This window comes from Monopterus albus, unplaced genomic scaffold, assembly GCF_001952655.1.
Source record: "Monopterus albus unplaced genomic scaffold, M_albus_1.0 scaffold27.1, whole genome shotgun sequence".
NCBI lineage: Eukaryota > Metazoa > Chordata > Actinopteri > Synbranchiformes > Synbranchidae > Monopterus > Monopterus albus.
Genome location: NW_018127907.1, coordinates 1225064 through 1245923, shown reverse-complemented (window position 1 = coordinate 1245923; position 20860 = coordinate 1225064). Strand labels below are relative to the sequence as shown.

At 40.4% G+C, this 20860-nt stretch overlaps 2 protein-coding genes across 2 annotated transcripts in view; both read left to right on the top strand.

The window, feature by feature from the left end:
• ppp3cb (protein phosphatase 3, catalytic subunit, beta isozyme) overlaps positions 1–5683 on the top strand; it is a 37391-nt gene extending 31708 nt beyond the window's left edge. Inside the window, exon 14 of the mRNA XM_020595416.1 lies at positions 3274–5683. Coding sequence (XP_020451072.1) covers positions 3274–3452 — 179 coding nt within the window. The 3' untranslated portion in view covers positions 3453–5683. The remainder of the gene's footprint in view (positions 1–3273) is intronic.
• A 2144-nt stretch (positions 5684–7827) lies between these two features.
• On the top strand, positions 7828–18129 carry sting1 (stimulator of interferon response cGAMP interactor 1). Its single transcript, XM_020595366.1, has 8 exons — positions 7828–7949; positions 8298–8447; positions 12013–12239; positions 13075–13267; positions 14002–14110; positions 14397–14641; positions 16962–17148; positions 17507–18129. Exons 3-8 carry the CDS (start codon positions 12013–12015, stop codon positions 17785–17787), a joined length of 1242 nt encoding a protein of 413 aa, XP_020451022.1. The 5' UTR covers positions 7828–7949; positions 8298–8447; the 3' UTR covers positions 17788–18129.
• Positions 18130–20860: the final 2731 nt, after the last annotated feature.

The window sequence follows — 20860 nt, the reverse complement described above, 5'->3', positions numbered from 1 at the left end:
CTCTCTGTCATGTGTTTTGTTTGATTCATTTTTAATCTCACTTAAAGGGGTACTCCACCGATTCAGTATTACTCTTCAATAAGTTGGCAGAATGTATGCTGTACAACTTAGCAGAAAAACCACTTGTACACACGTCCGTGGGATAATATCTACCAAAAACTACAGAAGTGACCTCTGGGAAAAATTCATTTGATTTCGTTTGGCTCATGGAGGAGGTGGGTTTTATTACCTTTAATGCAACCAGCCCCTAGGGCGCGATTGTGTCGCTGTGGCTTCACTTCATAGTGTCCATATTTTATACACTACTTTGATTTAGTGGTGCTTCAAGCTAACTGCTAATGTCAACATGCTAACTTGAGATGATAACAACAATAGCCTGCTGATGTGAATTAGGTTTAATGTTCTCCATGTTCAGCATCATTTATCGTGTTAGTATGCTAACAAAATTGCTGTAAAGTCACAACTGCAGGCAGTTACATAGACCCAACATTAACATTCATGCCATGGATTCAGCTCATTTAAAAGGAGCTATATTGCGCTGTTGCCTCATAGCAATAAGGTTCTGGGTTCGAGCCCAGGCCAACTCGGTGCTGTTCTGTGCGGAGTTTGCAAGTTCTCCCTGTGCCTGCGTGGGTTCTCTTCATGTTTACTGGCTTCCTCCCACAGTCTAAAGACATGCAGCTTAGGTTGACTGGCAACTCTAAATTGCATGTAGGAGTGAGTGTGGGTGTGTTTGGATGTCTAGTCTCCCTGTGCCTGCGTGGGTTCTCTTCATGTTTACTGGCTTCCTCCCACAGTCTAAAGACATGCAGCTTAGGTTGACTGGCAACTCTAAATTGCATGTAGGAGTGAGTGTGGGTGTGTTTGGATGTCTAGGTGTCAGCCCAGTGACAGACTGGCGACCTGTCCAGGGTGTACTGCGCCTCTCCGCGGTGTACCGCACCAATGCCAGCTGGGATTGGCTCCAGGCCCCCCACAACCCTATTCAGGAATCAGCGGTATAGATAATGGATGGATGGTTTCACTAGTTAATATACTGCAAAATACCTAAAATAGGCTCTTTCGATTGAAGGGGTGGAAGTGGGGATGTTGGAATAATGTTTGAATAAGAGGATGCATTCATGTTCTACCCATTCTATCAACATTGTATGAATGCAGCCTGGGACTCTCCCTACTTATGTCCGTATCTTTCAAACTCCTTGCCTTGTTAACAGTTCCTACTATTAAATAAATTGTTTAGGCTGTGAGGACTACACCTACAACAAGTTGTAGGTTTTGGGGGAAGAGTCTTGTCATGGACTCTATACCAACCACAGTCAGTGTGTAACATGTCAACAAGTGAGCCTCAACGACGTGCTTAGGTAGATGTTTTCATTTTAGACTGCTTAAGGCTGTGACCCTCCTTTTCCAGTAGTTATTCTGGCCTTTCCTTCATATACAGACATTAGAGTGGTATCACTGTCATCATACTCTGCAAATAAGCGTATTTCTCATTATCTAAAACTGTTGCTTTAAACATTTCTTGCTTCCGAGACTAAGCAGAGATAACCATGGTGATTGGTAAACCGACCTACATGTGAAAAATTGGTTGAGTACCCCTTGAAAAAATAACCTCTAACGCACCAGCACATTGTGCAGTGAACACACTGGGGAAGACAAATAGTGGCAAAGCTGTGTGAACTTCATTAGCACACAAAAATATCTGACATATTTGATAAAATCTATCAAAAACTAAACCTTGTTTGAGACAGGAATTTCAAGGGAAGAAAATAAAAAACCTGACACCTGGGGCCTATTTCAAGAAGGTGGTTTAACAAACTCAGAGTTCAAACCTGAACTCTGAGTTGACTTACCCAGAGTTGGAAAACTCGGAGTTTTCGGTTTCAGAACAGCTGAAAAGAGTTGGTTTAATCAACTCTGAGTTGTTTGACTCAGAGTTAATACTTTCCGAACTATTCTTACTAATGTGCTCTGCATCCCCGATGTTATAAAGAAAACTGCTGTTTGCAACAAATCGTAACGCAACACAAAGCATCTGCTCGGATGTAAGAGCACGGCCACGATGGGGGATGTGTCTGATGTTTGGGTGGATAAGATTATTGATATATGTTATGGACTCTCTAGACAAACGGTACCGCTCAAATAAAAATACATGGGGATATGACAAAAAAATCAACTCGTGGCCTCAATATCCTCTCCCGACGTAAATGCAATTCCCTGCGAATTAATACAGCGTCCTCATCTACAGGATCCTCTATGAATGGACACGCCATTTTGGTCTCTGTGTGACGGAAACGTGTGCAATCTATGAATGTACTGAAAGATTAAATGAGGTATTAAACACCTTTCACTTTAAAAAGGGGCGGAGACCCGGAGGAAACTCTGAGTTTCCCGAACAAAACCTGCTCCCAAGCATGTTAGGTTCACAGAGTAAGTTGCCATAGTAACTGACTCTGAGTTTAGATTACCTCTATTTGTGAAACGGGTTTAACTTACCCCGCTTCACGGGTTTAAGTTACCTCCGTTTCTGAAACCGAAAACTCCGAGTTTCCCTCATTTCGGGGTTAACAAACTCTGAGTTTCGACAAAACCGCCTTCTTGAAATAGGCCCCTGGCTTTTGTTGCTACCATTGTTTTGTTTGTGGATTACAAATTACCTGGGAAACTTCCCATAAAAATGACTCCAAACAATGGCTGACTGTCTACAACCCTACCCTGAGCCAAAACCACGCCTGTGCAGCTGTGCTTTGCACCATACGATGTCTCATTCTGGCTTACCTACCAGGCATCTCAGACTACTGATCTAGGATCGCTGGCCAGGTTGCACAATAACATTCACTGTGAGCCACAAGGTCAAACTAATCCTAGCTCAGCATTCAGACAACAGACAAACACAAAGCTGTGTGTGGTGTAAGAGCTGTGTAAATGTGACAGAACTTTGTCTATCCAAGCCCAAAATAGCTTTCAGCTAAAGGGAGCAGAATCAGGATTCAAGTAACTGAATTATCCTTCCTGGCGTGCTCAAATGGAAACATTTAACAGGTGAATTAGACCAAAATGGGCACTTTGGAAATGTGTGCACATCCACATTTCGTAAATTAATTAAATGTGGTTTGGCGTTTCAGAATATTTCAGTGCTCTGACTGGTTCCTTCAAAGCTCCCAGAGGTTTGGATACACAAGATTTTTGTAAATGTCTTGTTAAATATTAACTCTCCCTGCGTGTTTGTATGTTTGTGTGTCTATGTGTGTGCATACTTGTATGTCTCCACAGCCATCCGGGGCTTTTCCCCTCAGCATCGGATCAGCAGTTTTGAGGAGGCCAAAGGTCTGGACCGGATCAATGAGAGAATGCCTCCACGACGTGACGCAGTCAACAGTGTGGGGCTGTCAATGGGCCGTATGAACATGGGGGAGCCCAATGGGACCGACAGCAACAGCAATATACAGTGACGGACGCACACTCCCACATGCCCAGACACATGCCTGCAGTTACAACACTGATATGGTACCATATTTATAGATACATGTACATAGGCATATATACACAGGAAAAATGCGTCACACTCATACACTCATACACACAAACACATCCTTTCATACACCGAATAGGCTACAGACAACATCTCACAACACATACACACTATCACGTACCCTTTTCCTGCTGCCCTCAGCTGTATGTAAAGGCATGAGCATACCCGGACGTTACCACCAAAGTCTGAGTCTCTTCGCTGAACTGATTGGCCCTATTTAGAGAACTACAACTCCCATGTACCTGCACAACAACAGGAAAGACACTACAAAAACACTCCCTGTCCAAAACAGGAGGAGCTGCTGTTCACCGTGTGTTGAGGATCACCAGTGGGTCAACAGTGTCAGCATGACGTGGCTGTGTCAGTGCTGTGTGCTGTGTCAGTTGGGGCCGGCGGGGTCAAGTGTTTGCACAGTGAGGTTGTGGCAGTCAGGGGCATTTAAAATATGTCTGCTTCTTTTTCCCGTTTGAATCCCAAAACAGGAAGTGGAACCAAACGTGTGATTGACTGATTCATTTCATAGAGTTGTTGGTATGCCTACCTGTGTGCGTGCACATGCCTGAACGCGTAAATGTCCGTGCATTTGAAAATGTGTTTTTGTTTACAAATGTGAGCGGCTCTTGCCACTAGCCAGGCAACAGCAAGAAAAACATGGATGTGTGATGGCTTATGTGTTGACAGAGATATATGGAGATAATCTCAGCTGCAGTCTAACCTGAGCCCTTGCTGTTCTTTTCCTCTTGGGAGGAGATTCCCATTTGCTTTGTAGCACTACACTGCACCCAACCTCCAGCTGAAATCAAGTGGAGGATCCCACCCCCGCAAAACTGGTCCCTGGCCTGGTTAGCTCTTGGGGAAAGGCGTGAAACTGGGCCTGGATCAGATTTGAAGCAGGTGTATCTCCCTACCTGTCATGTGTAAATAGGATACCTAGAGAGGTTTTATTGCACATATGATACATGTGGTCACAGGATGCAAGATGCAGTATAGTGGAGGTAGGATGCCCGATGTATGTGAGGCAGCCGGGGGGAGTTGAAATGTGAAGTCATACTCTATTCATCCTCTTTCTACATCCTCTTTTCTTCCCGTGTTGCTGTCTGCTATCAAACAGCAGGGATGGCCAGGAATCCCCGGCCTAAAAAGCAGGAAATGATATTTCAACAGAGGAAACAGACTCTTCTGGAGCAGCCAGGACAACTAGAGGAAGTCAGAAGAAAAAAGATCTTTGTAAAGCATTTATATTAACGCATCAGTGCATGCAGAGTTAAGTTCTTTGATAATAATGTGAAGATTATATTTGTGCTCTGTGTTTCATTCTGATAGAAAAAAAAATTTCTTCGTTTTTCTGACTAATATAAATGAACTGAGGAATAATGAATAATTGATTTTGTACATAATGTTAATTTATTTTTTGTATTCATTTTGTGTTATATTTTATTTATTTATTTTTTTCATCTTTGTTCTTTTTCACAACCTTTTTCTTTCAGCGCTGTACAGAATGACAGTACGCTTCTACTCAAAGTGTCAAGTCCACGTTCTCTAATCTCTTCTTTGTCGATGTACAGGAGTTGTTTTTATTGATAAATATGAATAACGATAAACAAATATTAAACTAGCATTGATGAATGAATCATACTATATTCCGCGGCGCAGGCATTCAGGCAGCCAAAAGCATGATTTGCATGGTTGAAATTTGCGCTGTTCAAAGCAAAAATCAGCAAGACATTTTAACAGATGAGCCGGTGTGTTGCCATCACAATTTAAAGGACAAAAGTGTAACTCTATCTGATCATAATTCTTGATTCCTCTTGTTATTTGATGATATTTATGATTCTATGATTATTATGATTCTATTTATTATGGACATTATTCTTAATATTTAAGCTCTCTCTCTCTCTCTGCTGGTTGCTCTTCATGTTGCGTTGCTCCTTGGTTAATCTTGTTGTGGTTCTTTGGAAGAGGTGAACCCCCCTGGGAGACCCTGTGCCATAGAAAGTGTGCCACGGTTCTTTCTTTCTCTCTTAACCTCTCTCTCTCTCTCTCTACCCCCCTGCTGTCTTTCTGTTTTGACTCCCCAGTCACTAACACTGTAAGCATGCCCCATGGGACGATCCACTTTTTTACTCTTGAATAAAATATGCATGAACCTTTGATATGGATACTGCGCCTTTATTTTCCTACCACTGAGCATGGACACACATATACTCCTACATAGTCTACAGTAGAAAGACCCACCCACATACTGTATATTGTATCAAAAAATCCAGTTGAACTGGATGGACCTGTTATAGAGTTTCCAATTCACAGAACGTAATAATACTGATCCTATAGTCACAGTGTATGAATATGAGAATGTTTTGTTCAAACTGAAAAAGAAAATCATAGACAATGAAGACATGCAGCATGTAAACAGCACATATAAACTCATCCTTCCAACACATTCAGCCAGTAGTTTCCAACCTTTTTGGCTTGTGACCCCTTAAAATGTCTACTCATCACAGTGTGCATGTCTGGATGGTGCAAATGGAGAGTGATGCTGGCACCCAGTTACTTTCATTACAGTCCGCTATCCAGCATTTCACAAGAAAAAGAAAAAATAAAGTCAGAAATATCTGTATAGTTTAGTTTTTTTTTAAGGGAATCATTTTGTGACCCTCCCTATTTACTTTACCCACTGGTTGTAGGTCAGCCACAGTCTTGTTTTACTTCAAACACTGAGATAGTTACAGATAATAATTGTTTCACATGATAGACTATAAACATGACACCTAAAAGAGTCCAAAGTATTACTTCATTCAGAGGCTCTGTATAATTGTGAAAGAGTGAATTCTGATTCATGCATTTAGTTTCGCTGTTATGTACTTCCATGTTGAAAATGAAAATATTTGACCAAATTAAAGTGAGTCACTTGGATCAGATAGTATATTGTGCAACCTTTATCAAGACAAAACAGGCAAAACCTCAGCAAAAGAGAAACACTTAGACACAGAACATGAAGAACTGAATAGTTGGATGAATAGTTGCCTTAACATCTGTGTTTATGAAGCTCAGAATGTTTCAGTATTTGGTGAAATTGTCATAAATGTATAAGTAAAATGTTTGAGGTCATAGTTAAAAGGTGGTGCTGTACCGGACTACATTAAATTCAGAGGTGTCTCTATATTTCTGTCCTCCACAGCTACTGTACATACATTAGAGGGTCAAAATATTAGCAAATATACTCCATCAATCAACCTTGAATAAGAGAATGATGTAACTCATATCATGTGTCGTGGCCTTCTCATTCACCAGAGCCCAAGCTAGAATAAAGCAAGTGGGTAAAGCTACACTACACAGGAGCCTCAGGACATCAGGGGCCCCCAAAGCCCCCAATTTACTGCAAATCATTAGGGTCTACATAGCTTGTGTTTCAAAAATGTGAAGCATATTATCACCTATGTAAGGTCCTCCAGTCTTGTAAAGGGGCTCTCCATCAAAATCCAGTTTTAAGACCTGAATTGCTTTAGTTTATATTGTGGTTTATTGTGTTATAAAGTAGAGTTCTATCAAACTGCTTTCAATTTGGTAATTAACACAAACAATGAAGATGTAGATCATGCCCTAACCATGTCCTTTTCATGTCAACTTCCAGTAAATTTTTATGCATTCTCAGCATCAGCCACTTTCTTTTTTTGCAATACCACCCTCCCTTTTTTCTACCTCTCTTCCCCTTTATTCTTCCTTCTTTCTATCGCCTACTTCTGTCTTCACGCCTCCACATAGGGAATCTGCCACACGCAAAAGCAGCGCTGATCCCTCCAAAGCTTCTCCAAACCGCTGATCATCAGCTGAGTCACCATCCACATGGTCTTTCATCCGTACAACATAGCTCCATCTGTCCTCACAATCCCTGCTCACTATTTGCATCAAGGCGTGGTCCTAGCTAGTGAAACCCCAGGCAAGGTAGTATTATTCCCTCACTGTACTTCCCTACTATAAGACTGCAACCAGTAATTAATTTCATTAAGGCTATATTTGATCATTCTTTTCTTTAATAATCAATTGATTGTTCAATGTTAGAAAGTGTCCTCATTATTTTCTGATATTGAGTTAAAAACTGAATGATCAGAAAACTGGGAAACAAGCTAATTTTTGCTTTGAGAAGCTCAAACAAGTGAATTTTTTCTTTTTTGCTAAAAAAAAAAAAGTTGGTCAATTATCAAAGTTGTTGCCAGTTAATTTTCTGTTAATGGACTCATCAGCCTTTTTAGTTCTGCTCTAGAGTTGGTTTCTGGATGCCCGGGGAAAACAACTGAAGCTCCCATGCACGGTGTGGGACAACAGGGGCCCAACTACAAATCTTTGCCCCACAGCCCCTTGAGTCGTTGATCCGGCTGTGAAAAGAGTTCGACCCAGTTGAACACCTATGGAAGATTTGGTGAGCTTTGCCCCACCATCATCAAAACAAACAGGGGAGTATATTTTGGAAGACTGAGGGTTCACCCTTCCAACAGAGTTCCTGGGACTTGTAGAGCCCAGAGTAGCTGTTCTCAAGGCTCAACACTTGTTGAGTAGTACAGTAGTGTTTCAACAACAGAGGGCACACAGAATGGCCACATCTATTCCACTGTGAAATACTTTCAACATCAGTTTAAGTGATATGTGAAAGTACAAAGTTAAAAAGTATTTATAGTGTTAGAGTGAGGACCCTCTTTCATAAATCTTTGCTGTCTTATTTTGTCTGTCCCGCGGTTTCTCTCTGGTTCCCGCCCTCTTCTCACCACAGTGTTCATGACAGTGGAATACAGGCAGAGAGAAATCAAAAGTGAAAGTGCTGCGCTCTGAATAAAGGCTGGGCGAAGGAAGGACAGGAGGCAGAAAGAAAACAGAAGACAAAGGAAACTCTTCTAATCTGGACCACAGCAAATACACCAAGGTGAGTCTCTGTGTATGTTTCTTTCTCTTGGCTCATTTTAAAATACATTGTGCACAGTGGAACTAGACATCATCACTAACAGTGATCGCAGAGGGTCTCTGACCTGAGGAGGAGGAGGAGGAGGATGAGGAAGACATCACAGTGTGCTTTTCTTTAACAGCAATAACTGACACAAGCTACAAGCTGATTAACTATTAGCATGTTGAGACCAAATTCAAAATATCAGTTTGTGTTTGTGGGTTAAAAAAGTAACTTTCTTGTAACCATATTGTTTCATATTAAAGTGTATTAGCTATTGTATCTATAGTTCAATCCAAGAAGAGTATTTGCTACATAATGGGACATTCACATCATTGTGTCATGTTTTATAACTTTAGTTAGGGCCCAGGTGCAGACACAGAAATTATGTGGTTTTTGTGAAGAGGAAGCTGGGCTGTAATGGGAGTACAGAGAAACACAACTAGGTAGGTGTGTGCGGACACAGGTGCAATGGCTGACACTGGTGAACATGAACTCAGGTAGTTACTCTTGCACATGCTAAGGCAGGAGTACATTACAGTTTTTCTCTATTGCTTTCATTCATTTCTCATAACAGAATTGAAGTTTGCAGATCTCCAAGTGCATTTCTCAAAACAACACATACAAACTGCACAACATAGTGGATAACCGGAAAAAGTGCATCACATACTCAAAATGCTTTGTCTATTGTGCAAAAGTGTGTTTTTTCATCAATCATTGTGTCAGAGGCAGCAGAATCTCATGTCATTTCCTCAACAATGTGAATGTGACAGGCAAAATTATTAGTCATGTTGTCAGTAGAACATCATACTCAGTTTTTGTTATTTACTGTAAACTGTACTCAACTCAGGTTTTGATGATTAGAAACCACTAAATTACCGTATAGAACCCACTAAATTGCCGTACTGGTGTGTGTCATAATTTACAGTGTCCCTCCAGTAAAAAAAAAGAAGTGATTTTTGCAAACCATTGTGCATCAACCAGGTGTTACAGTAATTTACATGGTAATAATAGATAATTATCTGAATTACGATGATGATGTCCTTTGGGGTTATAACAACAACAACAGGCAACTTGGCACTGTCTTCCACAATGTTACTTGGCTGGTTTCCCTTGGTACCACTGGTCTTCACCCTTGGCCTTTTGCTACACGGACTCTGCCTGGTGGCGAAGGAGATGCTGAACCATTCCAAGACAAGGTGAGAGCTCAGCTGGAGTAAGAGGACATTGTGGTTCAAACATTCAGTGCTTGTAGCTTTTACTGATGGTCTGATACTCAGGCTTTATGTTCTTGCTCTTCTTGGTCATCAAACCTTTATTTACCATGTGGCCACTCTGGACTGAATACCCTGATACTGAAATACCCTTTTTCCCCATTCAATCTCCATACACAGCGTAATTCCCGCCTTTACCTTTTATCATTAAGTTACAGCCTTTTCTTACATGTTTTTGACCCTATCAAAATAAAACGTCCTTGTTTACGAAAAATTGCTAAATTAAAGCTAAAACCTAACAAAACACACACTTTACATGGCTTGAGGTGAGGGTCATTTATAGTGCTTGTGGTCTGGTTTGACTCTGATGTGTTTTGTGTGCCATTCCTTTAGCACTGTTAGCATTAGCTACTACTTTCTGTCAACCATAGATCAGTGACTATGTGTAAGGTAAAAAGAGTCCCTCAGAGTGACAAACAAACATACATATATATCAGAGTGATGAACAAACATATCTATCCATTTATACACATATATAGCAAATACACCAAGGTGAGTCTCTGTGTATGTTTCTTTCTCTTGGCTCATTTTAAAATACATTGTGCACAGTGGAACTAGACATCATCACTAACAGTGATCGCAGAGGGTCTCTGACCTGAGGAGGAGGAGGAGGAGGATGAGGAAGACATCACAGTGTGCTTTTCTTTAACAGCAATAACTGACACAAGCTACAAGCTGATTAACTATTAGCATGTGGAGACCAAAATCAAAATACCAGTTTGTGCTTGTGGGTTAAAAAAAGTAACTTTCTTGTAACCATATTGTTTTATATTAAAGTGTACTAGCTATTGTATCTATAGTTCAATCCAAGAAGAGTATTTGCTACATAATGGGACATTTACATCATTGTGTCATGTTTTATAACTTTAGTTAGGGACCAGGTGCAGACACAGAAATTATGTGGCTTTGGTGAAGAGGAAACTGGGCTTTAATGGGAGTACACAGAAACACAACTAGGTAGGTGTGTACGGACACAGGTACAATGGCTGACACTGGTGAACATGAACTCAGGTAGTTACTCTTGCACATGCTAAGGCAGGAGTACATACAGGTAATGGTGGGCTGGAGGCAGACTTGGGCTTCTTGCAATGCTGAGCTACACTTCCTTTTCAAGAATCAGTGGGTTCAAACGAATCAGAGAAGCCACCAGGCTCAGGAGCAGGCTACAGAATGGGTCAGGGACAATGCAGTTTATTACAGGATATGGTGAGATAAACTGTAATTGGAAGAAGATGAACGTGGGCGGAGAAGGGAATAAGAATTAGAAAACAAAATAAGGTGGCTGGTTCGAGAATGGGAGGGGGAAACCCAGGGTGGAGAACAGGATCAAGATGCACTGGGGTACCACTGCATCGTGCGCATACTGAAATGCACTTTGGAAGTGACTTAACCGCATAGGAATGTAAACTCTAGATGTCACTACAAGCTGGGCAGAAAACACACAATACTGAGTATCCAAGTATGTTTTTACAAAATGTGACTATGTGTTTGACACCACTTCTCTCTACACAGTCTAACAGGTGACGAACACACTGATACCAGCAGGTAGATTGTTCAAACTTATGAAGTCAAAGCAACATCAGAAACACACACCTGTTTGTTCTCATTCCTCAAAGAGACTCATTAATTTGCTGGAGCCGTAACCCAACCTTAACTATAACCACTGCTAACCTTTGGCCATGCAATGTGAGTTTTAAAACAGGTTTCACTCCCCACAGTGTTAGTAGTACCAGGCACACACACACACACACACACACACCTATACACAGATAGTTTACATATATGCAAATGCAAAAAAACACAGAGTCATTCAGACTCTATAGGGACAAGCGTCTAGTTGCTCTGCACAGACTGGAACATGTTTGAAGGAATCAGAAACTTTAAAGAAACAGTTTTAAACACTGGGAATCTATATAAAAGTTTTTGTTCTATGCATTTGATAACTAATAAACTTCAGAGTATACATGCTGGCCACTGCAGCACATCTTCAAAATCTTGATTTGTTGATATTGACATGTTTTAATATGGACATATTTATATTTCCTTAAATCTTTTGTGACAGCTGACGATGATGATGTCCTTTGGGGTTATAAAAACTACTGAACGACAGTTTTTTATGTAATGTTTTTCTGTGGAAACATTAAACAGCCCTAAACCTGAATGCCACTTACAGTATATAAAATTAATTTGAGAAGCTCCCTGATCTACTTGCCCTACACACTGGGTAAATATCTGGTATTATAAAAGCACCCAATGCCACTGCTCCCTCACAGATGCAATGCCCCCGAGATGAGGACGCACTCATCCCTCGGCCTCGCGGGAGTTTGCCTAAGGTGTGTGCTGCAGCGCTTGCTGCCATAACAATACTAGGCACCATGGCACTGTCTCCCGAAAGGTTACTTGGCTGGGTTGCCATGGTAACACTGACCTTGACCCTTGGCCCTTTGCTGCACGGACTCTGCCTGGTGGTGGAGGAGATGCTGAACCATTCCAAGACAAGGTGAGAGCTCAGCTGGAGTAAGAGGACATTGTGGTTCAAACATTCAGTGCTTGTAGCTTTTACTGATGGTCTGATACTCAGGCTTTATGTTCTTGCTCTTCTTGGTCATCAAACCTTTATTTACCATGTGGCCACTCTGGACTGAATACCCTGATACTGAAATACCCTTTTTCCCCATTCAATCTCCATACACAGCGTAAGTCCCGCCTTTACCTTTTATCATTAAGTTACAGCCTTTTCTTACATGTTTTTGACCCTATCAAAATAAAACGTCCTTGTTTACGAAAAATTGCTAAATTAAAGCTAAAACCTAACAAAACACACACTTTACATGGCTTGAGGTGAGGGTCATTTATAGTGCTTGTGGTCTGGTTTGACTCTGATGTGTTTTGTGTGCCGTTCCTTTAGCACTGTTAGCATTAGCTACTACTTTCTGTCAACCATAGATCAGTGACTATGTGTAAGGTAAAAAGAGTCCCTCAGAGTGACAAACAAACATACATATATATCAGAGTGATGAACAAACATATCTATCCATTTATACACATATATATTGAAAGGGTTTTTTTTGCTGTCATTGAGCTCACTGTTGTAGTTGACTCAGAGCTAATTAAAACATGTCCAGCATTTTAGAGTTTGAGCGTTAAACCATTGACTGCCAAACACTTTCTGTTGTATATACAGTAAATATGCAGATGCAGGTAGAGGTTACCGCTGATCTTTGTAACAGGATGTTAGTAACAGTAATTGTGGGGCATCCTCTAGTGTAACAGGTACACAGTACACATTCAATGACAGAAACAACAGTACCTTCTTTCCTTTCTGCTTCTCCCAGGTATCGAGGCCGAGGGCTGCTGGGACATGTACTGCAAGCCAGCGGTCTTATGGGGAAGACTCTGCTGGCTGCAGGACTAGCAGTCCTTCTGCTCTACCTGGTCGGAAATCCTCTGCCACACAAAGGCCAGTGCTGGAAACTCCTCTTCCTGGCCTCAGCTGTTTACACACTGTTTAAAAGCCTGGGAGTTCTGGTGAGATCCAAATCGGAGAAACGCAAACTCCACTTTTTGTTGTCTTTCTGTCTACGTCTTTCTCTTCCACTGCAGCACAAACACGAAACTGTATCTTCTGAACATTCTAAGGAAGAAGATTTATGTCCTTCCTGCATTTAATGGATTTAAGAGGATAAAGTGTTCCAAAGCACTTTGGGAGAGTATTGATAGATCCATACCAATATTGTTACTGTAGATACTACCTTGTATTGCAAAATCTTTTTCCTCAATCCAAGATAGCTCACAGTGGTACCCATACACAAAATACCTCAGGGATATCAGTGAAAACCTTTTGTTTAAAAAGGTTAACTCAGGTAAAACAACATTATTCCACTTTCAACTCCTTTGTTGCATGTTGTTCATATGTGTGGACAATTAAATTCATTTAAAATGAAACCAAATGTAATTATTATTATTACTGTAAATGTGGCACAATTTTGAATAATAAATATTTTTAAAATTCAGAATAATTTTTCTTATAATTCATGCATTGCATATGAAGGTTAAGTGGTTTTGACTAATGATCAGGCCCTGTTGTCAAATATCTACTGAGTTCTATCTAAAAATATATTTGCCCTACATATGAAAGGGCCGCTCAAGTGCAAGGATGCCCCTTTCCTTTGCCTGACATCTTCCAGAAGATGTCAGGCAGCTCCTGAGCGGAGGTGAGGTGTTGTGACAGCCTTCCAGCTGTTTCTGTGCTCGGTTTGCAGGCTCCGTCAGAGGTGGAGGTGTCAGACATCTGCGAGGGAAGGAAGATGAATGTGGCCCACGGCCTGGCCTGGTCTTTCTACCTGGGTTACCTGCGACTGGTGCTGCCACGTCAGTAGCATCAACACACACACACACCTATACTGTACACACCATGGACATTTGTTTGGTCCATCTTGTCTTTCAAATTACACCCCTGTTGTTTGAATACCCAAGTCTGTGGACTTTATATTAATTGGATACACTGTAAATGTCTTTAGGATAACCTCTGGGCTTCACCCTGTCAAACATGAATCTGTCCTTTGTGGTTTAAAGGCTCACAGTGCACCTTGTACTAAACTGTAGTGGCTCTACAGACATTCATTCCATGAATAAATATGTGTGTGTGCCCTCTCAGGTTTGGAGGATTCCATCAAAGCATTTATTGCCAAACATCAGGAGAGCTTTACCTTCTTGGATCGCGGCTCCAAAAAGCTCCTTATTCTCATCCCTCTCAACGCCAGCATCTCTGACAAACTGGAAGACCAGGACGACCGCATCTGTTTTTATGACAACCTCCCCAACAACGAGATCAACAGGGCAGGGGTCAGAGGCCGAGTCTACAAGCACAGTGTTTACAGAGTACAGGATGAGCAGGGGAAGGTAGGTGGGGGTGTGAAATGATTGTGTGAGAGCGTGTTTCTAAAATGATGCTGTTACAAGTTAAGCAGATGATTAGTTATATGGATCAGATTACAGGCTCAGAAGAACACTATTCAGCCAGTATTGAATAAGGCAACCAAAGAACCTGCAGGTGAAATGCCACTGAGCTACTTGTGCTGTAATTCAGCTCAGTGTCAGTCTTCTGACTGCCAGTGTGGGCTGAGAGCCTCACTGTGCTGATATTTTCTCCTTTGATCAGATTTGTAAAGACTGCACAGTTTAAATGTGACAGAGAGAGAGAGGCACAGTAAAGTGACAGACTCGAGAGGCTGGTTTTTCAGTGTTTAAAGAAAGCACATCAGTGTGCTCTATATCCAGTGTGTTTGAAGTAGAAAATCTAACAATGATTGTACTCAAAACCTGCTGTATTTTAGTCAAGGAAGGAAAGGAAGTCTGGGGCAGCATGAAAGCATCCAGAGCATCATGTCGGACCAAAAATAGCTACCAGGTATTTCAAAGTGATTAACCAGGACGATGTCACGGCTGCCATCATTACACAGAATGAGATGATGAATGCTGACTTTTGACATTTACTCCAGTGCTGAATTTAAGTACAGTTTGAAAGTACTTGTTTTTAACTGAGTATCTCCATTTTAAGATACATGACACATTTACTCCGCTACATTTCTGAGATCAGTATTGTAGTTTTGGCTTCATTACATTTATCAAACAGCTGTAAGTAGAGTTTCATTACAGTTTCAGATTTTACATACTAGGGCCATACTCGTGGTTGTTTTTAATGTCTTACAACCTTTATCTTGCTATTGTTTAATCTATAAAATGTGAAAACAATGTGACAACTGTCCACCACATTGCATATTGGGACATCTTCATATGTCATTCTTTTGTTGACCATCACTTTGAAACACAACCAGTTCAGAGTTGTTGGCTGAAAAATTACAGTTAATTGTCAAAATGGTTGCCAATAAATTCCCTGTTTATCAGATCATTATTTTAGCTCTATTGTAAATACACTGTATGGCACAGACCTCCCCAACTGTTTATAGTTATAATTAGCTCCACATTGACTCGCTAGAGCATTAAAATTCTAGTTTTAGTCTTTAATTCAAGTTTGTGTTAACGCATAAGTAATAATATTTCCGTGATATTTATATAAATACAGTAGATAATGAGTTTTGAGAGGGGCTATTTATTTAGTGAATAGCCTACAATTATTTTAATTTTGAAGAGTAAGACATCCTTCCTTTTACAGAGTGATTGACTAATTTTGCTGACTTCATAGGTTTTCAGTGCTTGAGCTACCAATGTAGTAAATTTACTATTATCACATTACAGTAACTGTTACATGTAGCTGTAACATCTCTGACACACAGGTTTGGCTTCAAGAGCAAGACTTCAGAAACTGGCAAGTGAAAGTTAAAAAAAACAAACTAATATGCCGTATATAAAGTTCAGTGCAAGTGAGGCAGACCAACGCAGACCAAGGCAAGGTCAAGATCAGGTAGACAAACTATGTTAAAGCAGCCTAGACCACTAACACAGTTTGGGAAATGGCCACTGCAACAGGTATGCAAAAATAAATAAATTAAAAAACTGAATGAGACAATGAGCAGCAGGTGTGCAGGGAGGTCAGGTGATGCAAACAGAAACAGCAGGGTCTGAAACTGCAGGAGATGCTAATGAGATACAGGAACAACAGGAGGAGGAATAGATCCTCGGCACAGGTGGCTGATGTAACAGTGGCTGTCGTTTCACTGAAGTTACACACCATTTGCAAACAATATATAATTGCTAGACTCTATATAATATATAGCGTATCTATTACTATCACTTCAGTAACACTTGAATGAAAGATTTTACTTGCAAAATATTTTACATTGTTGTATTGCTACTTTTATTTCTTCCACCACTGATGAGAAAATGAATGTTCAAATTGATGTGAATGACGGCCTTCCTGTTAAGAATGATGGATTTATTTTCACTCTGAATACAACAGGATAAAAAGCTTTAGTCCTATTGTCTTAAACAAGCCGTTTTTACAGAGGTGATTTGTATTTACATTGCTCCCATCCTGCTGTTTCCCTTCCATAGTAGCGCACGAGTGTCGCCTTGTGGTTACATGTGAGAATTCACCATTTGTTCTCCAAATCTATTCAAACACAGCAACAGCGCCATCTTTCTGTGAAACATAGTCAAACATCTCTGGTGCAACAGTGTCACAAGCTTTTAAAGGATTATCTGTCCAGGAAATGTATCTGGTCTCTGAGTGTCTGTTTTGTTCATGTGTGTGTGTCAACAGGCCCATGATTGTGTGGTGGAGTATGCAACACCTCTGCTGACGCTCTATAGCATGTCCCAAGAGAGCAGCGCTGGTTTTGGGGAGCCTGAGCGCAGACAGCAGGTCCTGCTGTTCTACAAGACCCTTCAGGAAATCCTGGACCGCTCGCTGGAGTGTCGAAACCGCTACAAACTCATCCTGCTCAATGGTAGGAGGACAGCATGAGACAGACCGCTTTTATGAGTTTAGCTCTTAGCGTAATCAGGACTTGTGCATTTATGGATTCTTTTACAACATGTTTTAGAAAGGTTTATTGATTCACTTACACTGCACAGTATATCCTGTAACTGAAATAAAGGAAGAAGGTCAGAGTGTCAGTGTTGGGAGCCTTCTTGATTTTGGTCCAATTATCTCTGGTCCCAGTTGAACTTTTTGTTTTTGTAATAGCGGCAAGAGTCTTTTTGCTCCCCAGGTTCTTAGATGAGCTTACTGTTTTAACAAAGATAAACCTTTTAAAAAGAATGAATTCAAAACAAATAAACAGAAAGGTTTTCTCCTTTTTCTAGATGAGCAAGAAGATGACTCCCATGCCCTGTCCAAGGCCATCCTCAGACACCTGCAGCAGCAGGAGAAAGAAGAGTTCTGCCTCACCCCACCTCCGAACCAGGAGATGGCGCACCCCTTTGCTAGTAGGTCAAGTAACCCTCCAAATTCTGTGCCCATGAACGGTGTATGGCACTGCCAGGAGGCAATGAGCAGTGAGCCCACACTCGAGATCAGCATGGAGAAACCTCAGCCTCTAAAGGAACCTGTGGAGAACACCGAGCATTTTGATAGCCTGACATAAACACACAGAGAGAGGAACACACACACTCCTCTCCTGTCATTCTATAATCTTGTTATATAAACCTCCCAGATTAGTAATTAATAATAACCTCTTGATATTTTCTGGTATCTGAGCTTCTTAAAGGTTTTATATACAGGTTCTAAGGCCTGTGTTTCAATTAAATATAATAATGTTAAATAAGTACAAACCTTTGCTTAAATGTAGAGTTGACCTTTTCTATAATTGATGGTTTAGATCGTGAGAGTTTGAGGAGCTACAGAGCTGCCTGACCAGTGTTGAGTAAAATTGTTAACAAAATAATACATTAGGATTAGTTTTAATATTAGACTGAATTAAGAATTTAGTTAGTAGAAGATTGATACTATGTTTGTTGATTAGTTAACTTGTTTGTTTACTGTGTGTGCATATGATTATTCTATCATATTAAGAAAATGAATAATTAGGATTTAGTTTAGAGCATACATAAGTTTATATATTTTACTCTCACAGTTGTGTTTATGTTTATGTAGTTACATATCACCTTAAGTCTGCATTGAATCACTGGTCAGTATTTACTGTGTTAGCCAACTGGGGACTGTTTAACAGCAAGGGAGACTGATTCACTAAACACTGAGAACTCATTAGATTTACAGCTTTAGCAAAGAGGGTTCACAGTTGTTTTATGATCACCACCTGGCTGAAGAGGCCAGGGAATTTGGGGTCACTGGGACACTAGGGGTAAGAAACAGAGATTAGATCTGAGGCCAGGAAGAGAAAAGACAACTTTAAAAGACAGGGCCATATACAGACACACAGGCAAGATAGTTTAGTAGCCAAATGGAAAGCCATGTTTTATAGAGTGTAGTTATACAAGGGCACATTTGAAATTGTATAAAAACAACTGAATGGAGGAGGACAGCGTTCCTTCTCCTCCTGTAGTCAGGTTGAACGGTTTTGCTGTTGAGGTCAGGGCTTCAGATAGAGATGGAACCCAGAGCTCTGTAAATTGCTTTATTCGATGGTCTGTTTAGTTATGATAATAAATGTTTGAAAATTGATATTTGATTCCGATTATTCTTCATGAAGAACACGCTACACCAGCAACAGTAGGCGAGAGCACATTTACATACAATGCTTCCTGACTGAGATATATACAGTATGTTACTGTCTTTGTGTCAATATCAACCACAGCTAATGACCCATAAAAGCAACAAATGTATGCAGTATTAATACTGACTTGTATTTACAAAATATACTAGATGCAGGACTGATACAGTACTGTATATTGATACAGTATACAGTATATATATTCAAACAGTATGTGTGCAGTGGAAAATCCCCAGACTGACTGTTCAGAGAGCACACCTTGCTTTAGTGCTAAGAGAGTGCTGTTACTGAAGGTGTTGTTTAAAAATTAATTCATCTTCCTCCTTCGTCTTGTGGAGAAAAGGACCTGATCGTCTGCCAACATCTGCTCATCTAGTTCATATGTGTTTAAACTCACAGTCCAAAGTGGAACAAAGACTGTGTGACGTCCTGTACTCCTCCTGTTGATACTACCAGATAGTCCACTGACTACTAGCCCTTGTAAAGTTTCAAAGAAACCATAGTGGGATATTTAAAATGCAAAGATATGGCCCACAGTGACAAACTGAATACGTTCAGACTGTCACAAATTGTGCGAAACTAATACTTTTATTGTGAAGTTTAAGGACTGTTATTTTGAAGGCATTCATTATAGGCAAAGTAGACTTATAGGTAGACTAGGAGAGAGACAGTGGAAAAACAGGAGACAGCAGGAAGATGTGGTGCTTGAGAACGTGTGGGAAGAAGGAGAAAGACGCACAACAGTGTGTATGACTGTATAAACAAAATAAGTAGACACAAGACATCTGAGAACACGCCTGTTTTTCTGAGTCTGGCGTGGGCACACACATGCACACACCTCATGACCCACAGCACTGCCGCAGAAAGTGCTGTTAACAGCCTGTCTGTTTTCTTGACAAGGCAGAGGTGAGGAGGAGGGAAGAGGGAGCTCAGCCACGCCACACTGCATTATCTACACAGCTGTTTAAATACTGCATATTCAGATGGTTTATATGATGTGCAAATGTCAAATGAAAATCAAACAATGAAGCATTCTTCAAACCTTAGGTGCACCGGTCAGTGTTAAGCCAGTGGCTTCCAACCCATGGAGGGGATAAGACAGAAGGAACTGTGTTCTCCTAAATGTAGTGTGCCTATGTCATCTGACATTTCTCTAATAATTCTTTTTTTTTTCTTTTGAAATGCTTTATACTTTCTCCTATTGGTCCTCTGGACATCCTTCAAATAAAACAAACTGAGAAGGAAAATGCAGTTCTGGGCTCTGTTTCTAACTCACCTCCACATGATAAAAGTAGACTTGGTGAATTTTAAGGGAAACAGATAAAAGCTAACTGTTTCTTCCCGTTTTTAGTCTTAAGGTCAAGGTAACCTAATGGCTCTTGCCTCATATTACACAGGCAAACATGAGATTGGTAGCATTTTTCTCATCTAACTCTAATCATTCATCAATCATGAAGCTGTCACATTTTATCTTTGTAACTTGTGATGGAAATGTGACATTGTTTCATACATTTTACATGGCAATAAATATAAATTAAAAAACATTTATAGTTGCGCTAGAACAAAAGGGATCATTTGTTTTAACCCTTGACGAAACTGTGGACAGTAACGTGGTCTTACAGTTTTTTGCAGTTGCTAACATCCATTTGTCCATTCTGTATTCACATTTTCAAAACTCTAAACACAATTATCACAACATCTGTCTGTTGTGACCATACCATTAATACAATTAATGTCATTTTCACACAAAATTTAGTCAATGCACACATTTCTAAAATGCTTACATTTTCTTTTCCCACACGCTTACCCCATAGCAAAATAATGGATCTTTCAAATATCTCTAACAAATGCTTAAACACATCATGACAGAATTGAAGACCTAATGATCCAAACTTTAAATATAATGTAAAGCCTCTACTTTTGCCACAACAGCTCAAAGAGCTGATAAGAATTATTGTTCTACTTGGGAAACAGCTGGTTTGACACT